General features: G+C 42.5%; 1 protein-coding gene across 2 annotated transcripts in view; it reads left to right on the forward strand.

The window, feature by feature from the left end:
* Positions 1-18709, forward strand: part of itfg1 (integrin alpha FG-GAP repeat containing 1) — a 149392-nt gene that overhangs the window by 45377 nt on the left and 85306 nt on the right. For both annotated transcript variants that reach the window (XM_042427998.1, XM_042428083.1), the window contains exon 9: positions 5975-6069. In XM_042427998.1, the coding sequence (XP_042283932.1) occupies positions 5975-6069 (95 nt within the window). The remainder of the gene's footprint in view (positions 1-5974; positions 6070-18709) is intronic.

The following is an 18709-nucleotide window of genomic DNA, read 5'->3' on the forward strand; positions in this document are numbered from 1 at the left end:
CTCCATAACCAGCCATTGAAAATTTTGATAAACTATTAATCACCTATTTAGTAAGGGTACTAAACATTAAGAGCTTGCAGCTGTCCAAATATGAGTATTTGCTTACTTTCCTCTATTTCATAACATTGCAAATGTAATAGTTTGAGGGTCATTACTCCTGACTGCCAGAGATGGTATGAAATACCTGGATACAGTATGCATCGCGCGCATGCGCAGGAAGTCTAGTCATAATACCAACAAAGTCACATGTGTGACCTGGGTGACGCAAGCAACCTGATAAAGGGGCCTTGCACTCAACAGTTGTCTCCTTTTCATCTTCTTGCCTAAACGTGCAGGTTGTGTATGTTGTTAGCATCAGTAAGCATCAGTGTTTTACTGCCTATGCCAGTAACTTCGTAATCTGTCGGTTGGAGCTACAATTTTGTCCTCCAGAGGCTGCATAACCGATGCTCATCTCTGCTGGGAATTTTGCCAAAATGCCAACCAAAGCATTGGACTTTTCCAGGTAAGTAGTCAACTTTATTTCCCCTGCAGGCGTGCCTTGCAAACTTACCCGCTTAGCACCTCCGCTCGTTCGAAGATGAATTGCTATTGTGTCATGTGCTGTATTAGCTTGTGAGTTTTATACTTGACAGTCCAGTCTAGCTGAGGTGCTTTCACCTCATTACAACCGTTAGGGAACCCTAGCAGAGAGTATTTTGTTTCGCTCCTTAGCTACTGACTTAACACTGTTAAAGGTAATTACATGCAATTATAAATACACCTACCAGGGTGACCTGTGTGTATTTGCCAGTGACACATTTGTAGCTCAGTGTTTCTTGCTCTACTGCTACATCACTAGCCTTACCAAGGTTAAGGTGCTGGTTTAACTGGATTTGTAGCTGAGTGTTTCTCCCTCTACTGCTGCATTGATAGCCTTACAGCGATTATGCTCTCCGTTTGTAACTCCTGCTTGGTCCCTCTCATCCCAGAGGATATGATAGATGCCCATCATGCCTTGGCATCGAACACCTAAGGCAGGCAGTGAGAGAGAATGCTTGCATTAATTGCAGTTGCATGCCATTGGCAGAGAGGACCACGAGGTTGGCCAGTTCTGACAGTAGCATTGCTGAGACTGGCTTACCTCCTTCAGGAATGCCTGCATTCAGCCCCCCTTCAGGCTCTAAGCACCACAGGCACACATAGGGTGACGCCTCCCGCACTAAGAAGAAACTAAAGGGCGATGAACCTTTGGCCCTTAAAGTGGATACATTGGCCTCTTCAGAGCCAAAACTCTAGACCTATGATGAGAGTGATGGCCTAGCTACTTTATCCTTTGTTGCTAGCCAGCATGATGAGGATGCACTATCTATTGTGGCCTCAGGGATTTTTTGTTTACTGACAAGGAAGCAGAAGAACAGGAGGAACTGGAGAGGGGGTCCCCCCTCCCCTCGGTGACAGGTTCTCATGGGTCAAGAGCAGACTACTTGAGGGATGCTGAGGCTGATCTTTCCACAGTTAAGCAAGTCATCCAATTGGCCATCTCATGCCTTGGTCTGGATGCTGCCCCTCTAGAGGTGGCTCCCTCTAACACCTTTTTCAAACACACCCCACAACTATCTGCCTTCAGAGTTCCACCTTCTGAGCCATACACTGATGAACTTCAGAGGTACTGGCCAGACCCCAAGGTGTTACTCCACCTACTGGGTGACGCTGCCCAATATGGTCTGATGTCCATTTGGACCTTGTGTGGCTTGACCAGTCCCCCTGGTCAGAGGGGTGCAGGAAGACTCTTCGCACGCTGCCTGTCATTCCAGGCCAGATGTTTTGGCCTGCAGCCCAGCAGGCCTTTGAGCGTAATGTGCAAGTGAACAAAGTCAAGCAACAGTTTGCTGGCTTACACTGGGCACCTTTGTCTAAATCAAGACAAAGGTGCCAGCACTTTTCGCCCTGCAGCCAGCACTGAGTCTCTCAAGACCCAGGGGCTCCTCCTTTTAGCAGGGCCACTGCCAACAGGCCCCTCCAACTTGGCGTGCCTTTTTGACACCAAGGGATAGGGCACCCAAACATGGGGCCCCTACCAACCAACCCATCAAGCTGCTCAAAGGTCATGGAAGTTGAGCCTGACTCCCAAAATACAGGTGCCAGCCATTTCTCCCCACAACATCTCAGCCGCTGGGAGGCCTTGATTTTGGAGCCTTGGGTGTTATCAGGTCTTCCCAAGGGATACAGTATCCAGTTCAGGCATCAGCCCTCACGTTCATCAGGGTCAGAATGCCTGTTGTCATTGACCTTCTGAGGTCTTTGGCTCTCAGGCAGGAAATTTCGGTGCTTCTAGAAAAAGGCTCTATCGAATATGTAGAAAGTTTGGTTCAACCAAGAGGGTTCTATACAACTTATTTTCTTGTTCCAAAGAAGGATGGCAGCTTCCACCCAGTCCTCAATCTCAGGTAGCTGAACCAGTTCATAAACGTTCTTCATTTTCATATGCTATGCACAGTGGATGTTCTCCAGGCTGTGTCAGAGAGAGACTGGTTTACAAGTATCACCTTGAAGGATGCTTATTTCCATGTGCCAGTGGCACCCCACCACAGGCAGTTTCTTTGTTCTGCATTCAAGGGACAGGCATACCAGTAATTGGGTTCTAGCTTGCCCCTCAGATCCTCAGCCTTGTCTCTCATTTTCAGAGAGGAACAAGGATAATGTACAACCTATTCCTTCAGCTGCTGGGCAAACTGACAGCAGCAACGACAGTCATCCCTCTAGGGCTCCTTTCATTGCACCCATTGCAGATCTGGATCAACAGTTTGCACCTCGACCCCAAGAGGCACCAAAGCAGGATGGTGATGGTCTGAAGTAAGTGCCTTCAGTCTCTAGAACCCAGGGGAAACCAAGCTTACTTGTGCTGCAGTATTCCCTTGGGCTCACTTCCCTCCCACTGGGAGATAGCGGTAGCAGATTCCTCCCTCTAAGGCGGGGGGGCTGTGTGGAACCACAGGGCAGTCAGGGCAACCTGGGGTCCTCAGCAGAGTCTCCAGCACATTAATGTGCTAGAGTTGCATGTGCTACTCTTAGCCCTCAGGCATTTTCTTCCCTTCTTGAAAGGAAAGCATGTCCTTGTTCGGTCAGACAACACAGTTTATCATGTGAATCACTGGGGGACACCAGATCCAGTCTCTCCCTGCAGCAGGCTCAGAGGCTCCTTCAGTGGGCCTCACCTCACCTTGCAAGTCTCAGGGCATTGCATTTGCCAGCTGTGCAGAACATGACCGCAGATATGCTTTCTTGTCAAAAACCCTCTCTGAGCCAATGGAGACTGAACTCAATGGTGGTTCAGATGATCTGGAAGAGGAACGGCAGAGCAGACATCAACCTGTTTGCTTCAGAAACATTGACACCCTGTCTGCTGTGGTTCAGACTGCTTCCTATATGCCTTGCCTCTGCTTCTACTACTCATGCTGACACTTCACAGATTAAACAGATGCAACCACACAATGCTGCTGGTGGCTTCATCCTGGCCGGGGAGGATATGGTTTCCTGTGATCTGTTGGCTTCTCAACAGAGTGCCTTGGCCTCTCCCACTAAGGATCTTCTGTCACAGTTGGAAGGGTACATTTGGCATCCTCACCTGGATCGCCTTTAGCTGCATGTTTGTCCCCTGAAGGGCTGGGCTCACTGCTGAGTTCTTGCGATCAGGCGGTGGTCCAGATCATGATTAATGCTTGCTAACTGCTTCCTAATGCAAGCCTACTTTGTCCTGTTTGGGCCCTGAGACAGTACATGGGTGTGTCAGCTGGGATCTGTAAGTCTGATGCGCTGTTTGTCTGTTATGGAGGGCACCGGGAGGGTTTTGCTTTGTCGAAATTGAGGCTCTCGAACTGGGTTGTTGATACCATATCTCATGCATACAGAGTCAGGGGCTCCCATTAACTATATTTCTATCTCTCTCTCTTTCGCCATCTATACACTCACAACCTTTTTAAAGAAAACTGACCAGAAACAAGTGCCTTTTTTAACAAAAATCTATCTACTTATTCTCTCATTTTACAGTCACATAAACTGAATACCCACATCTAGTTTTGACTTGTGTTTTCATTTAATTTGTTTTTCTTGTTTTGAATACATCTATCTTCATTGACAGCGGTAATAACTAGTGTAATGACCAAGTTAAGATGATGGTTGGTGTCAGCCTGTGTTTTGTGCATGATGTTTTTAGATCCAGATTTTAAGCATCATTTTAAATGTGTGTTTTCAAGAATATCAGAAAACAAATACATCTACCTTTGGAAATATAATTACCTTACATCACTGACAGTTTGACATTTTTCTTTTGTTTTTTTTTTTAAATAATAAAAATTTAAAATTGAATAGTACACCAAAGGACTTGTGTCATTTTCTTCTGCAGTGTTTATCTGTCTCACTTTTTCTCCCCTCTTTCTGCCTCTCGCTCAGTTGCCCCTGACAGCCACATTCAGTTTCTCCTCCTCCCCTGCTTTGTACTGTCATTCATCATCAGCGTCATTCATTTTTCCCATTCCACATGGCACAACATCTGTTTGGGAGTGTTGCACTTGCCCCGTTGAAAGGGATTCAGATAAACTGCACGATGAGAGGCCTGGAAGCAGTTTCACCTCTATGTTTGGTGTCAGTTTTATCTGCCAACCCCTGAACACACTGTGTGTGTTTAGTATCTTTTTAAGCTAGCCAAATCTCAAAAGCCCTGCAGCACACCAAATACCTGGTATTCAGAGGTTATGTTGTTTCTGGTCTTTTTGTTATGTAGTAGTGAATCTATCAGAAAATAAATCTATTTACAGACATTCTGAATCTTTCACAGACCTAAATTCATTCATATTACAGTTTTTTGTGAATTGCATGTCTGAATCGCATGTAATAAAATAACAATAATACCCAGTGACATCTAGCAAAATCTTAAACAAAGCCCACAGTCAGGAATCTTATATTTATTAACCAAAACAAACATATCAGACATGAGCTATCACAAGAAAGAAAATATCATGCATTGATGCATTAAATATTTATCAGAACAATTAGGATTATTGAGGTGAACGTAACCTTTTTTATACTGTATTAATGTTTAAGGTCGTCTTATCAATTATTTATTGCTAACTGAATTTGGACAAAACCTCTGTTTCAGAGGGCAATTCAATTTGAGCAATTAAACACAGCATGCTGTCTTTAGTAACACAGATGCCAGATTGAAAGGGGTTTCATTTATATGTATGCATGCACTACTCTGTAGCTGTAATCTGTGCAATTTGAACTAGTTTCATAGTTTTAAAGGAATTCAAGCAGTCTCTTTTGTTCTCTCCGCACCCTTATGATGTGTCCATGTGCTGATTTGACCTGACCCGAAGACCTGAAGAACCAGGACAACAAAAAGTAGATCTGTTTTCCAGGATGTAAACGTGGTGAAGAGTAATTTATGATTCCATCAACATCACATAATGAGCGATTGTTTTGTCATGCTAAGTGTGTGTGTATGTGTGGTGCATACATGTGTGTCATCTGAAACTGAAGCTGGTGCACTGAAGTGTTTTAGCTTTGAAGAGCTGTTGTTTTGATTTGGGAGGCTCTGTCCCTGTTTGTACATTAGATGAAGCCTGCATGGCATTATGATAATAATAATTAATAGCGATGAAAATCAGTGAGGAAAGTGATACTTCAAGTCAACTGACATTATTAAAAGGCATCAAAGAGATGAGTGCTGCTTGGAGTGTGTGTTTGCTTGTAGGAAACAAGCAGGTGTCCCTGTGATCCAGCTCACACATGGAAAAAAAAAAACAGGAACATTTTTCTTTGTTGCCAGAAACTGCACTGTGCTCAAAGTTGACTCCAGAAAAAATCCAAGGCATTCTGATGGAGTGAAAATATTAAAATAGCACAATTTTAGAAAACAAAGGACTACGCTTCCCACTGGTTCAATCCAACATTGTTGGTTCTCTATCTAATTCTCTGTGTTTCTTTCTGGCAGATGGTGATGGCTACCAGGACCACCTCCTCCCTGTGTGTTTGGATAAGACCTGTCAACGCAGTAAGATCTACCTGGCCAAGCCAGGCTCGACAGAGGTACATAATACCCACACAACTACACTCCCCTCATATTCTAATGGATTAGTTTTGTTTTCCACTCAACACCACTAATCAATTTATTCTGTCGTAGTCATCATTCTCACAAGGTGGTCTTTACTGTTCTATTCCTTCATTTTCTGCTCTACTCCACTGTACTCTACTCAACTCTAATGTACTGTGCTTTTAGCTATTTTACTTACATTCTGCTCAGATCATATAAACTTTCAAACACTATTTTGGTCATTGTTACACTTCCCGCTGAACACTGATTTGTACAACACTGCTGTGCTTGCCTGAATACAATCACTTACTTACAACAGTTGTTATGGTCAATATTTTATGTGTGTATTGAAGAAAAAAAAATCCCCTTCTCACCCCCCTCCCATGGGGGGTGGTGGTGTGTCTTCCTCAAGCTCGGGTCCTCTACCAGAGGCCTGGGAGTTTTAGGGTTCTGCGCAGTATCTTAGCTGTTCCAAGGACTGCGCTCTTCTGGACAGAGACCTCAGATGTTGTACCTGGAATCTGCTGGAACCACTGGGGTCACAGCCCCCAGTGCTCCAATTACCACTGACACCACTGTTGCCTTCACTCCCCACATCTTTTCTAGCTCCTCTTTCAGCCCTTGATATTTTTCGATCTTCTCATGTTCCTTCTTCTTGATGTTGCTGTCCCTTGGGATCACTACGTCTGTCACTACTGCCTTCTTCTGTTGTTTGTCAATCAACACAATGTCTGGTTGGTCAGCCATCACCAGCTTGTCAGTCTGGATCTGGAAGTCCCACAGGATCTTGGCTTGGTCATTCTCAACCACCTTAGGAGGTGTCTTCCATTGTGACCTTGGGACTTCCAGCCCATACTCAGTGCAGATGTTCCTGTACACTATTCCAGCCACTTGGTTATGGCGTTCCATGTACGCTGTTCCTGCTTGCATCTTACACCCTGCTATTATGTGCTGAACTGTCTCAGGAGCATCTTTGCACAGCCTGCACCTGGGGTCCTGTCTGGTGTGGTAGATCCCCGCCTCTATTGATCTTGTACTAAGTGCCTGTTCTTGTGCTGCCATGATTAGTGCTTCTGTGCTGTCCTTCAGTCCAGCTTTTTCCAGCCACTGGTAGGATTTCTTGATATCAGCCACTTCTTCTATCCATCGGTGGTACATGCCGTGTAGGGGCTTGTCCCTCCATGATGGTTCCTCCTCCTCCTCCGCATCATCGGGTTTCTGCTGCCTGAGGTATTCACTTAGCAGTTCATCTTTGGGGTCATCTTCCTGATGTATTCCTGGATGTTGGTTGTTTCGTCCTGGACAGTGGCTCTGATGCTCACCAGTCCTCGGCCTCCCTTGTTCCGCTTAGTGTACAGTCTCAGGGTGCTGGACTTGGGGTGAAACCCTCCATGCATTGTGAGGAGCTTTCTTCTCTTGATATCAGTGGCCTCTATCTCCTCCTTTGACCAGCTTATTATACCAGCGGGGTATCTGATGACTGGCAGGGCGTGCGTGTTGATGGCCCGTATCTTGTTCTTCCCATTCAGCCGACTTTTCAGGACATGCCTTAGTCTGTGTAGGTATTTGGCTGTTGCTGACTTCTTTGTGGCCTCCTCAAGGTTTCCATTTGCCTGCGGGATCCCAAGGTATTTGTAGCTGTCCTGAACATCTGCAATGCTGCCTTCTGGTAGTTCAACCCCCTTGGTTCTGATCATCTTCCCTCTCTTCGATACCATCCAACCACACTTATCTAGTCCGAATGACATTCCGATGTTGTTACTGTAGATCCTGGTGAGGTGGATCAGTGAGTCGATGTCTCGCTCATTCCTGGCATACAGCTTGATGTCATCCATGTAGAGGAGGTGACTGATGGTTGTTCCACTTCGGAACCGGTACCCATAGCCACTCTTTGAGATGATCTGGCTGAGGGGGTTCAGGCCTATGCAGAACAGCAGAGGGGATAATGCATCACCTTGGTATATGCCGCATTTGATGGTAACTTGTGCAGTTGGCTTTGAGTGGGCCTCCAGAGTTGTTTTCCACGGCCCCATGGAGTTCTTGATGAAGGCTCTTAGTGTCCTGTTGATGTTGTACATTTCCAAGCATTCCAGTATCCATGTGTGTGGCATTGAGTCATAGGCCTTCTTGTAGTCAATCCAGGCAGTGCACAGGTTGGTCTGCCTGGTCTTGCGGTCTTGGGTGACTGCTCTATCAACCAGTAGCTGGTGCTTAGCACCCCTGGTATTGCTACCAATTCCTTTCTGGGCCCTGCACATGTATTGGGCCATGTGCCTATTCATCTTAGCTGCTATGATGCCTGACAGGAGCTTCCATGTTGTACAGAGGCAGGTTATTGGCCAGTAGATGGATGGGATCGTGCCCTTCTAGGGGTCCTTCATGATCAGGACTGTCCGCCCTTGGGTTAACCATTCTGGGTGCGTCCCATCCATAAGCAGCTGGTTCATTTGTGCTGCCAGGCGTTCATTGAGCGCAGTCAGTTTCTTTAGCCAGTAGGTGTGGATCATGTCCAGGCCGGGTGCTGTCCACCTCTTCATACCTGACACTTGTTCTTGGATGTCTGCCATTGTAATGGTCACTGCATCTTGTTCTGGGAGATTGCTGTGGTCTGCTCTTAGATCCACTAGCCACTGAGCATTGGTGTTATGTGATGCCTCCTTCTCCCATATGCTCTTCCAGTATTGTTCAGTCTCAGCCCTGGGAGGATCTGTTCTCATGTTTTTACCTTGCCACTGAGAGTGCACTTTGGATGGTTCGGTGGAGAACATCCTATTTATTTATATATATAATTAGAATTTCCAGTTATTTCAATACAAACTGATTACATAATATACACTTCAGATAAACAATATCGATTCTATATTCAGTCCTTCAGTTTCTGTAGAAAAGTGAACAAAACTTTAATAGAATGGATAGCTGCTATTTGTAAGGCAAAAATTCATTTCTTACTTGAGCTGCGTATTTTCACCAACTAAACATACATAAAAAGATTTGATGTAATAACAATAGGGTAACAACAAGACAAAGCAATTGGAGGTCTTAGCACAGGATCTTAACAAATGGATCACCTCATTTGTTTCTGAGTGCGTTCTGATTGGCTGGCTTTGTTAAGGTCTGTATAAGTTAGGTTAGGGAAGAATCACAGTTAAGGTTAATGTTAGGAAATCATTGTCATCATTACTAAAAGAAACCAGTGTTCACTGTGGTAGGAAGATGGGAAGTGGACTGTGATCCCTAATGCCAACCATCTACCTCTACCTCTTCCCTAATGTTTTTTTGCAATGGTAAACACACTACTTTATGTTTGTTGTTGCTAGTCATGTATCTATTGTTATTGTTGTTGCAGTTGTTGTTCTGCTGCTCTGCCCCACTGTGGCAAGTGCTTGCTCACGGGGGAATTGCTGGGTCTCTGTATATTAAAGAGTACGGTCTAGACCTGCTCTATGTGAAAAGTGCCCTGAGATGACTTTTGTTGTGATTTGGTGCTATATAAATAAAGTTGTATTGAATTGAAAATTGAACTACTTTAGTGTTTTCTAATTAGAGATGATGATGATAACTTTCATGACTGAAAGAGGTTTCGTAGAAGCAGATTGTTTTAAGTATGTGAAGAAGTGATCAATGCTGTCTTTTTTCGGGTAAGGACATTCTCAATCTTGCCATTCTGCTTAATGCTCTATATGGCTTATTAGAGCTCTTCTCTGAAGAGGCGCACCTCATCAGCGACTTCATTGCAGTGCCAGAGATTCTGTTTCTCTGCACAATGGCTTTCTATTTCAGGATGGCATTAGCCACGTGGCTCACTGCAGGGGACTCTTGCTTAGAAAGACAGGGCTGATCCAGCTGGTGTCACTTTGTTTGCAAAGCCATGTGAGATAAAAGTAACAGATATGCATGCATACATGCAGTCTCATCCAATTAATGTACACATACAGAAGTGAGTATATGTTACGTACTGTATATGTTCACTCACACTTGCTCTTACACTTGTATGAACAAACACACACATACCATCTCCACCACCACCACCTACATACCATCTTGTGTGATTCTTTTCAGTTTGCATCCTACCAGTTGGCAAGAGGCCCTGTTCCTTTTTCTTCCTTCCTTCTGCCACCAGAGAACTAGCTTCCACTTTCTTTTCTCAATCCAAAATAGAAATATTAGGGGTTTATCCGCCATGTCCCCCCCCCCCCCCACACACACACACACACGTGCACACACAGACACACGCACGGAGACACACAGATGCGCACTCCCTGTGGACATGCCTTCTTTTGTTTGCCTGTCAGCAACAAAAAATGATTGAAGGAAGAAGTGAAAGGAGAGAGTTGAACGAAGGGGAGGGGAGGCAGCAAGAGGAAGACTTATCGGCACTGATGGATGAAGTGAACACATGTTGTGTTCTGTGTCGCTATGTGTTTGAGAGACAGTCATCACTGTCAAAGGCAGAGACAAGCACAGAGAGAAGGGTGGGCGAGCGAGGAGGAAACTAAACTCTCTCTAAGTTTCTATGCTTTCCTGGAATGGCAATGATAATACACAATCATAGTACCTTATTAACCATTTTCAGCAGAAGCAGTTTGTATGTTTATCTACATTGCGGTATTGATCTCATCAGTTCATCATTATTTGTGATGTAAACACTCTCCAAGCTGTAATTACAGCTGATCTTATACTACGTGTGTGTAGGTGTGCACCCCCATTACAGAGACTAAATAGAGGGAGAGGTGGAGGAAAGAAAGGCGAAGGAGAGATGAAGAGGAGAGAAAGGAAAGAAAAAAAGGTAGGAAAAATAGAGAGGCAGAGAGAAAGAGAAGGTAAGAGGAAACGAAGATTAGATGAGGGAAGGGAGGGAGGGCAAAGACAGTTTTTCTGTCCCTTCATTGCCACTTCGAGAGCAACATCCCATCAGAGGGAATGAGAGCTGGAGGAAGAGAAAAGGGGAATGGAGAGTGAATAAGAGGACTGATATGTATACAGGCAAAGACATGATGAGATGCCTTCGGGTGTGCATGGACTTCCCGCTGAGTAGAAACTAGTGTGTGTCTATAGTTCTGCGCATGTGGGTTGCTTCCTCCATCTCCCAACAGCAATTCCTTCCTTCCTGCGGTTTCGGCCACAGCTCTGCTTTTACCTCTGCAGCACCTCCAGGCCTCTAGTTCACCGTATTGGAAGAAACCGCAGGGGTCTTCCAACAATCTTTCTGCTTTGTTCTCTGCCCTCACAGACACACAATGATCACATTTATTGTATCCTGGGCCTCCATTATTTTGATCCCACATTCTACAACACAACAGGACCTGACTGCAGAAAACAGTGTAATTGTGTGTCTGTGGAAAAGAAAAGCAAACAGAAATGATAATGAGATCTATTTTTATTAGCTGGACTGAAAGGCTTCCTTAACACTTTTTCAAAAACAAAATCCATCCTTGTCCCACTGCATTTGTGTTCATTTTTAATACTATGGCTTATTTACAGTTCAATACAGTAAATAACAGTAATGTAGCCAAGCAATGTTATTAATTTACACCTCAATATTTTTAAGCATTGATGATGAAATGGCTTTTTAATCAGTACAATAATTTAGACCAACCACCTTTTAATAATCTTTTACATAGACCACGTACAGTATGTTGGTCTGCAGTACTGGAGCGTGCCATCTTCCTTCCATTTGTGCATAGAAACAATAACAGTAAATACCCAAATAAATGCATAGAAATCACTAAAATCACTGTAATATTCACAACATGTCTATTTGCCTCAATTTGTATCACTTACAGAATTGTTAGAATATGCTGTAAATATTCACACAAACCCTGGTGTCATATATAGTGAATGAAAGCAGTAGTAGCTGAGTCTGTCTGCATGTAAACTGTGGTGGGACTCACCACAGCTTGACACAGCATTCTCACACACACTGTTCACCTACAATCATCAGTGACTAAGTGACCCCAAATCATAACTGTTTGGCCACCAGTCACATTCCCTTGGCTCTGTGGCAAAAACTAAACAATCAGGAATTGATTAGCTTTGAAAATTATGTTACCGTCCTTTTGTGGTAGTTAATGTTGGCTATAATTTATGGTGTCTGAAGACAAAAACATTCCAATATTCTGTAATATCCATATTATCACTGCAAGCGCTTATACATTGGATCAGCAACACATAAGAGATTTTTTTATACCCTTTAGTGGTAATAAACCTTCCTCTGTCTGAGGCAAGCATGAAACTGATAGTATTGAGCTAACCAATACTGTAAGCATTTATTACTTGTGTATAGGACATGTTTTTGTTTGCACATTTCTGTGTTTATTTGTTAAAACCTCTACTCTGCATACCTGCACACATGCAAAACACACTTCCCACCCCCATGAAAACCGAGCCAGCTTCCTACTGTTGCTGCCCAGACAGTGTAAGGACAGCCAGTGTGGAGCCAGACAGCCTCTTCCCAGTCATCCCAGTCAGCCAGTCAGTCAGTGGTCAAAGAGGTGACACAGACAGCAGGTAGCAGCCTGCACACACTGCCTTTCTGACACAAAGACATATGGTCTCACTCCATCTCTGGCTCTGACTCTGACTGCCTTTTTCCGGGGACAAACTATGAACTCATACTGTATACAGCTGCTAATAAACTGTATTTGGGCATTTTGGATAAGGACCTGGCACTGTAAGGGTGATAGATATCATCACCACAGTTAGACCTATCATCTTAAAGGTTTGATGTGAAAACATCACCACAGGTATAAAAGCTGTTACTGTGAGTTATAATGTAACCCACTTAACAGTAACAATACTTGAAATAACTCTTACACCTGCCATGTTTGCCTACATTATGTTGACAGTGAACAGCCCTCTACCTGCGCAGGTGTATACGTAGTCAGAGAAGATTTAGAGTATAGTACATTCACATGAAAGCACAAGTCATCCTACATTTAAATTTTACATGATAAGGTTCCCTGCTCATGAGATGTAGGGAAGTCAGCCTTGGGCACAAACTTGACGACCAGTTTGATTGGGTGAATATAAAGCTGTGGGAGCACATACTTTACAACAAGGCAGAAGAAATGAACACACAGTAGAAAGCTCAATTTTGGAAACACACTACTATGTCAGAATTTCCATGCACAGCAGCCATCCTCATTTTCACAAAAAGACATTAAGACTTGCCGGGATCCAAGTAATAAACACGATTCCAACTGCATGAGAAAACAATGAAGTTGAAGCAATTGAAAACATAAAGTACTAAAATATCCTTCGTACAATGTCAAACAAACACCAACTCAGTGTGATCTTGAAAGTCAGTGGTGATTTGCATTTGTCGCTACTTCCTTTGCATTTGTGTGGAGCAGTTTGCATTTTCTCTTTCTCCCTGCCTTTGGAATTCATTTTCTTATTTGCTGTTTCTACCACATTTCAATGAATCCTGTATGCTTTAAAAAAGGAATCGAGTACAGCTGGGCCGCGATATTTCAGTATACCTACCAAAAGAAAACTGCACACCTCTTCTTATTACCTCCTTTTGAAAATACTTCAGTAGCAAATCCCATGTTTACAGATTAGATTATATGACAGATATATCAAAGACATATCATTATTGAAAACGCTATCATAACATACATATAGACCCGTAATCACATGAAAGCCAATGATTATAGCACTACTGGCCTAATTTCTACTTTGCCATGTAGTAGTCATGCGCTCCACAATCTCCCCACTCACTCCTCTACTGCTCTGTGCCAGTTCTAATGTGTTGTGCATTACAGACATTATATCTCTGGGATCATAAAAGCCATTGCTTCATTACATGCCTGTTTTTTAAATTTTATTTTTTTTTGCTTTGGACAGCCTTGATGTCTGTCAATGTTACAGCACCTCCCCATAAACCCCGTAAACCCCACCTCCACCGCAGGCCGCCCACATTTTAATTTCCTGGCCTAATGAAGCGAGAGCTCTCTCCGCCAAGTTGAATCAATGGGAGTCTGCAAGTATGCCGTCGCTTTTTCACTTTAGTCATCAGCAAAGCCAGGAGAGTGATTTTTATGTTGGGTTCTGTGTTTATACCCCTCCTGCTTTTAATGTGTGTTTCTATACGCGTGTTTTGTGTGCATGTGCATGTGCATGCGAGAGCGTGTATGGGCGTGTGTGCAAGACGCCACAATAAGCCGTACACAGTCTGGATTTTCCTGCTGTTTGATAAAAAGCCTTTTGTATGCAGGATCCTTCCCCTCACTACCATTAAAGGTATCAGATTACCTTGCAAACACAAATCTCATCATCATCTTCATCTCCATTATCTGGGTCATTTGGATCTCTGCACTAACACACTCAAACACATGCACACACACAACACAGTGTTAACATATTGACATTTGAACCAACAAATGTCATTATCAAGTTTTTTAGACTTACGAGCGCTCTGTTTGACTGGGAGGACGTTGGGCCCTAGATTAATCTATGAAGACACACACTTGACATTATTCAAATACTCTGCTGTACTTAGTGATTAAATGTCAAAACTTCCACAGCCACATGGAAGGAGCAACTGCTTCATGATTTATTTGAAGAGCTCCTCTGTCAGGTTGGCTATTCATTGCAGCTTCTCAAATAAAATATGATTTGATTAGATTAGAAACCTTTAATATCCTCACAGAGGCCCATATGATCCCTCCAAAATAGTTAGCTTACTTAGCAATAAAAGCAAAACACAGGGAAACACTGTTTTCCCCTCTGCTCGATTGGAAAAGACTGATCTTATGACTTTCACTTCTGCTTTTGCGCTTTGTGATGTCGTTGGCTAATTTAGCACAATTAAGTCTTTTATCATCGGCTTTTGTTCTGCCATATGTTCACACAATATGACAATCACATATCAGTATCATTAGGTAATGTTTGAGATGAACAATCAAGCTTTTTCCAGGGAACATTCTAATGATAAAAACGACAGAGTGGCAGCCATGATAATGCATCACTTAAGTTTAATTTGATTAATTCACCATCTGACTCCTGCTTGATTAAGCAACTCTCTGTCTGTAGGTTTGAGTACATCCATGCATACAAGCCAACGCATATGTGTTCAGTTTTGATCTCATCATCCAAGTGTTTTTGAGTGTACCTTCATCCATAAGAAACAAGTTCACAGATTATTCCTAATTATGAAGGCTTTCTTTATTTTTCATTATTTAAACATCCTCATCCCTGTACCCTCTGCTCTTCTCCCAAGCCACCTTTGACTTAAAAATGCCATCTCCAGTTTAATCAATAGCTCTTATGCCATCACAGAGTGTACAGATGAATCTCTTCAGCCTGATGTATGATAGACAATTTGTGTGTGTGTGTGTGTGTACCTTTGTTGGCATTGTTGCAGTGGTGGCTAGATGCTGTTGGTATTCTCCGTGCTCTTCCTCTCTCCTCTTCTAATCAGTGTTAGAAAAGAAGCAACAGACAGTACACTGATTGCCTCGGGGCCAACACCAGCACAGTGGTCTGCTGATAAGTCTGGCGGCCAGCAAAGGCCTCTCACTCTGTCCTGAGAGAGAACATCATGGCAGCATTGAGTACAGACCAAAGGACTCCAGCTTAAAGATAACTCACCAGTGAATTCATTTGCCTCACGGGCTAAAGAGCAAAAAAGATTTAAGATGTATCTACCATTTGAAAATATGGTCACCTGCTTTGTCAGAATAACTGCTGACAAAGGACTAATGTGTCGTTACATCAACTTTTTCTTATTTCAAACCAGCAATAACTGAATGGCAAGTATATTCTCAAGTACTGTCTAGATTTTTTTGCCATCAGTGAGTTTTGGATTTTGGACTGAAACCAAATGAGATTTAGATTATGAAGCAGTATCATATCTTTAGCTAATTAGCTGTCAGTCATTTTAGATCAAGACATACTGAAATGCAGACAAATTTAAACCATTTTGCTGAAAACCTACCACACAAAAAGAAATGTGCTTCAACTCCCAACATGTGGGTCTACAGTATATTCACTTCTCCAACCAAACTATCTTTTATTTTCCATCACTTCTTTTCTCTCTCTTCAGTTATTTCCCACACACTCTCATATTGGTTACTTTTATAGTCAAGTGGTGTCCTCAGATGGGACCACAGCAAATACTGCAGATAAGTGACATTCATGTGTTTGCCTCTGGCATTTTTTAACATGAGGGTAATGATTTCGCCCCTGCAAATGTGTCAAAATGTGTGTGTGGGACAGTGCACCATTATGTCTATTCATGTCTTGCATTGTGTTTGCTAGCCACAAATGGGTCTGGCAGCAGCCTCTCAGGTCTCGCTGTCCCTTCACTTCTCTCTGCCAGCCACCGCACAGTGGTCATTTCCAGCACTCCCATTCACTCTGGATGGCTGTAATCATAGCCAAGCTTTACACCCATATGGCAGGCAGTCAGCCTCTTAAACCTTATCACAACATCACTCAACAATCATTTAATGAGAGCTTGACTGGACAGCATTGCATTAAAGCTCCGAGTTCAGTCTTATGTTCAGAGAAATGTTCAGCGTGGGTCTTGGTTTATCACTGCTCTGCTTTTATGACACCATCTGTATGTAGAGGAGCATAATTACCATCATCCCCTGCTCATTTCCACCTACACTATGTCATCCTAGTCCATGTACAAACCGAGACTTCAACTAGAATGTCTGTATTTAGGGACTTAAATATCGATAAATTACAGTTTGTAGGCTCTATTATACTGAAAAGAAGTGTAGAGTTTAATTATATTGGATTTTGATATTCATTTCAATATTCATATCAATAATAATACAAATTTTGATAGATTTGTGATATTTCAAATACTGATATTATTAATATTGACATTTAATATAAAGGGGTAGTGCCTTATAAAGTTAAATGAGCAGAAACAGTTGTTGCCCACTAAAGGACAATTTATAAGACTAGACTTGGGTGTATAAAATCAACAAATACTCTATGATACCCATGAATATAGTTCGTGTCTCTACAAACAATTGTTGGGGCTGAAATGATATTATGTAATTATGCATGCTCCAGAAGAGGGACCAAATGTCTGCACATCCAGACAAATTATTCAAGGGCAAGACTAAAACTTTTTCATTGCGGAGAACAAAGGAGTGAAGTCTGCATATCAGGGGTTGACTGATATGTTTTTTTGTTCAGGGCGATACTGATTATTAGTGATCAAGGAGACAGATAACCAATATTTAGAACCAATATACATTTGCAAAATTTTCATTTGTAAAAATGAAAATCTTGGTGTCAAAATTTAGAGCACACGAATTTACCGCACAATTATGCTTCATTTATTACAACACAACAGCTATGGAAAGCCTTTAGTTGGTTATACTCCATTATATTTCAGAGGAAAATATTGTACTTTCTACTCCACGACATTTATTTGACAGCTTTTTGTTACTTTTACATAAAATAACATAATACGTTTATAAATTACAACACTGTTAGAGATTAAACCAGTGGTTCCCAGATTTTTTGGCTTGTGGCCTCTTACAAAAAAAATCAGTGTATATTTGTATATCAGTCATGTTTCAGGTGTCTTTGAGTTGTTTGCAGTTCTATCAAAGAGACATTTCCTCTCACATGGTTTCAAATAAATAATTGTTTGAGGTCCAAAGGGGTTATACTCTCCAATATTTCACAAAAATGCAAAGATGAAAGAAAAGTTTTGAAAAAATTAGTCCAAATTAAATTTTTTTGAGGTACAACTTTTTTTTCTTCTTTCCTATCCAATCTATTATCTCAACACCCCTCAGATTTATCTCATGACCCTCATAAAGTAGTTCAAACTAGCTCCACCTCCAGCAGCTGCAACAATAAAATGCGGCTTATGCATCAACTTATCAGTATTAATAATATACTTTGTTAAATGTATTTAATATACTTAAAATAAATTTAGCTGGTAACACTTCTGCTCCTGCACAAACACGTTGCTCATATGAATCTGCCAATCAACATCAGCATGTGATATATGATGCACAGCAACTTTGCTTGCGCATGCAGTGATATAAATGTGCATGAATAGCAAACGCACCTCGACACTCGGTTCACCCACTATTGTGGGATATGATATACGTCACAGATGCTGATGCTGTTGTGTTACATGCCACGCCTCTGAATCCGGAACGCCAGCATGCTACGTAAAAGCACACACAGAAGTGGCTTTATGCCGGCTTTGTGCGGTTCAGTGTAAGAAAGCAAAGGCAGCTTAAAGATGGATCCTCTTTAAGGCTATAATGCAGGTTCTCTGTATAAAAGGGGCTACACACACATACACACATGTGGTGCAGTGCATTCCAGCAACAAGCACATCCAGTGAGCATGCTTTCAGCTCAGCCGGTCATGGGCTCGAAGCGCATCGAAATAGGTTAAATCCTGGAACTGTGGACTCCATTCTTTTTCTACACAGAGCAGCCAAACACTAGGCTAAAAAAGACAGTGTAGACCTACACATATAGGCTACTATTTTGTTAAAATCCACTGTTAAGATGTGAAGGATGTATGTGTGTTGATTAACATATTTTTACGGGTTAGGCAGTGCAGATTGGCTCTCATGAACTGGTTGGGCGGGTGCAGGTATTAAACCCTGACCCGTGCATGACTAGTTGGCAGGAAGACCAA

Source organism: Thunnus maccoyii, chromosome 1 (genome assembly GCF_910596095.1).
Source record: "Thunnus maccoyii chromosome 1, fThuMac1.1, whole genome shotgun sequence".
In the NCBI taxonomy this organism is placed as follows: domain Eukaryota; kingdom Metazoa; phylum Chordata; class Actinopteri; order Scombriformes; family Scombridae; genus Thunnus; species Thunnus maccoyii.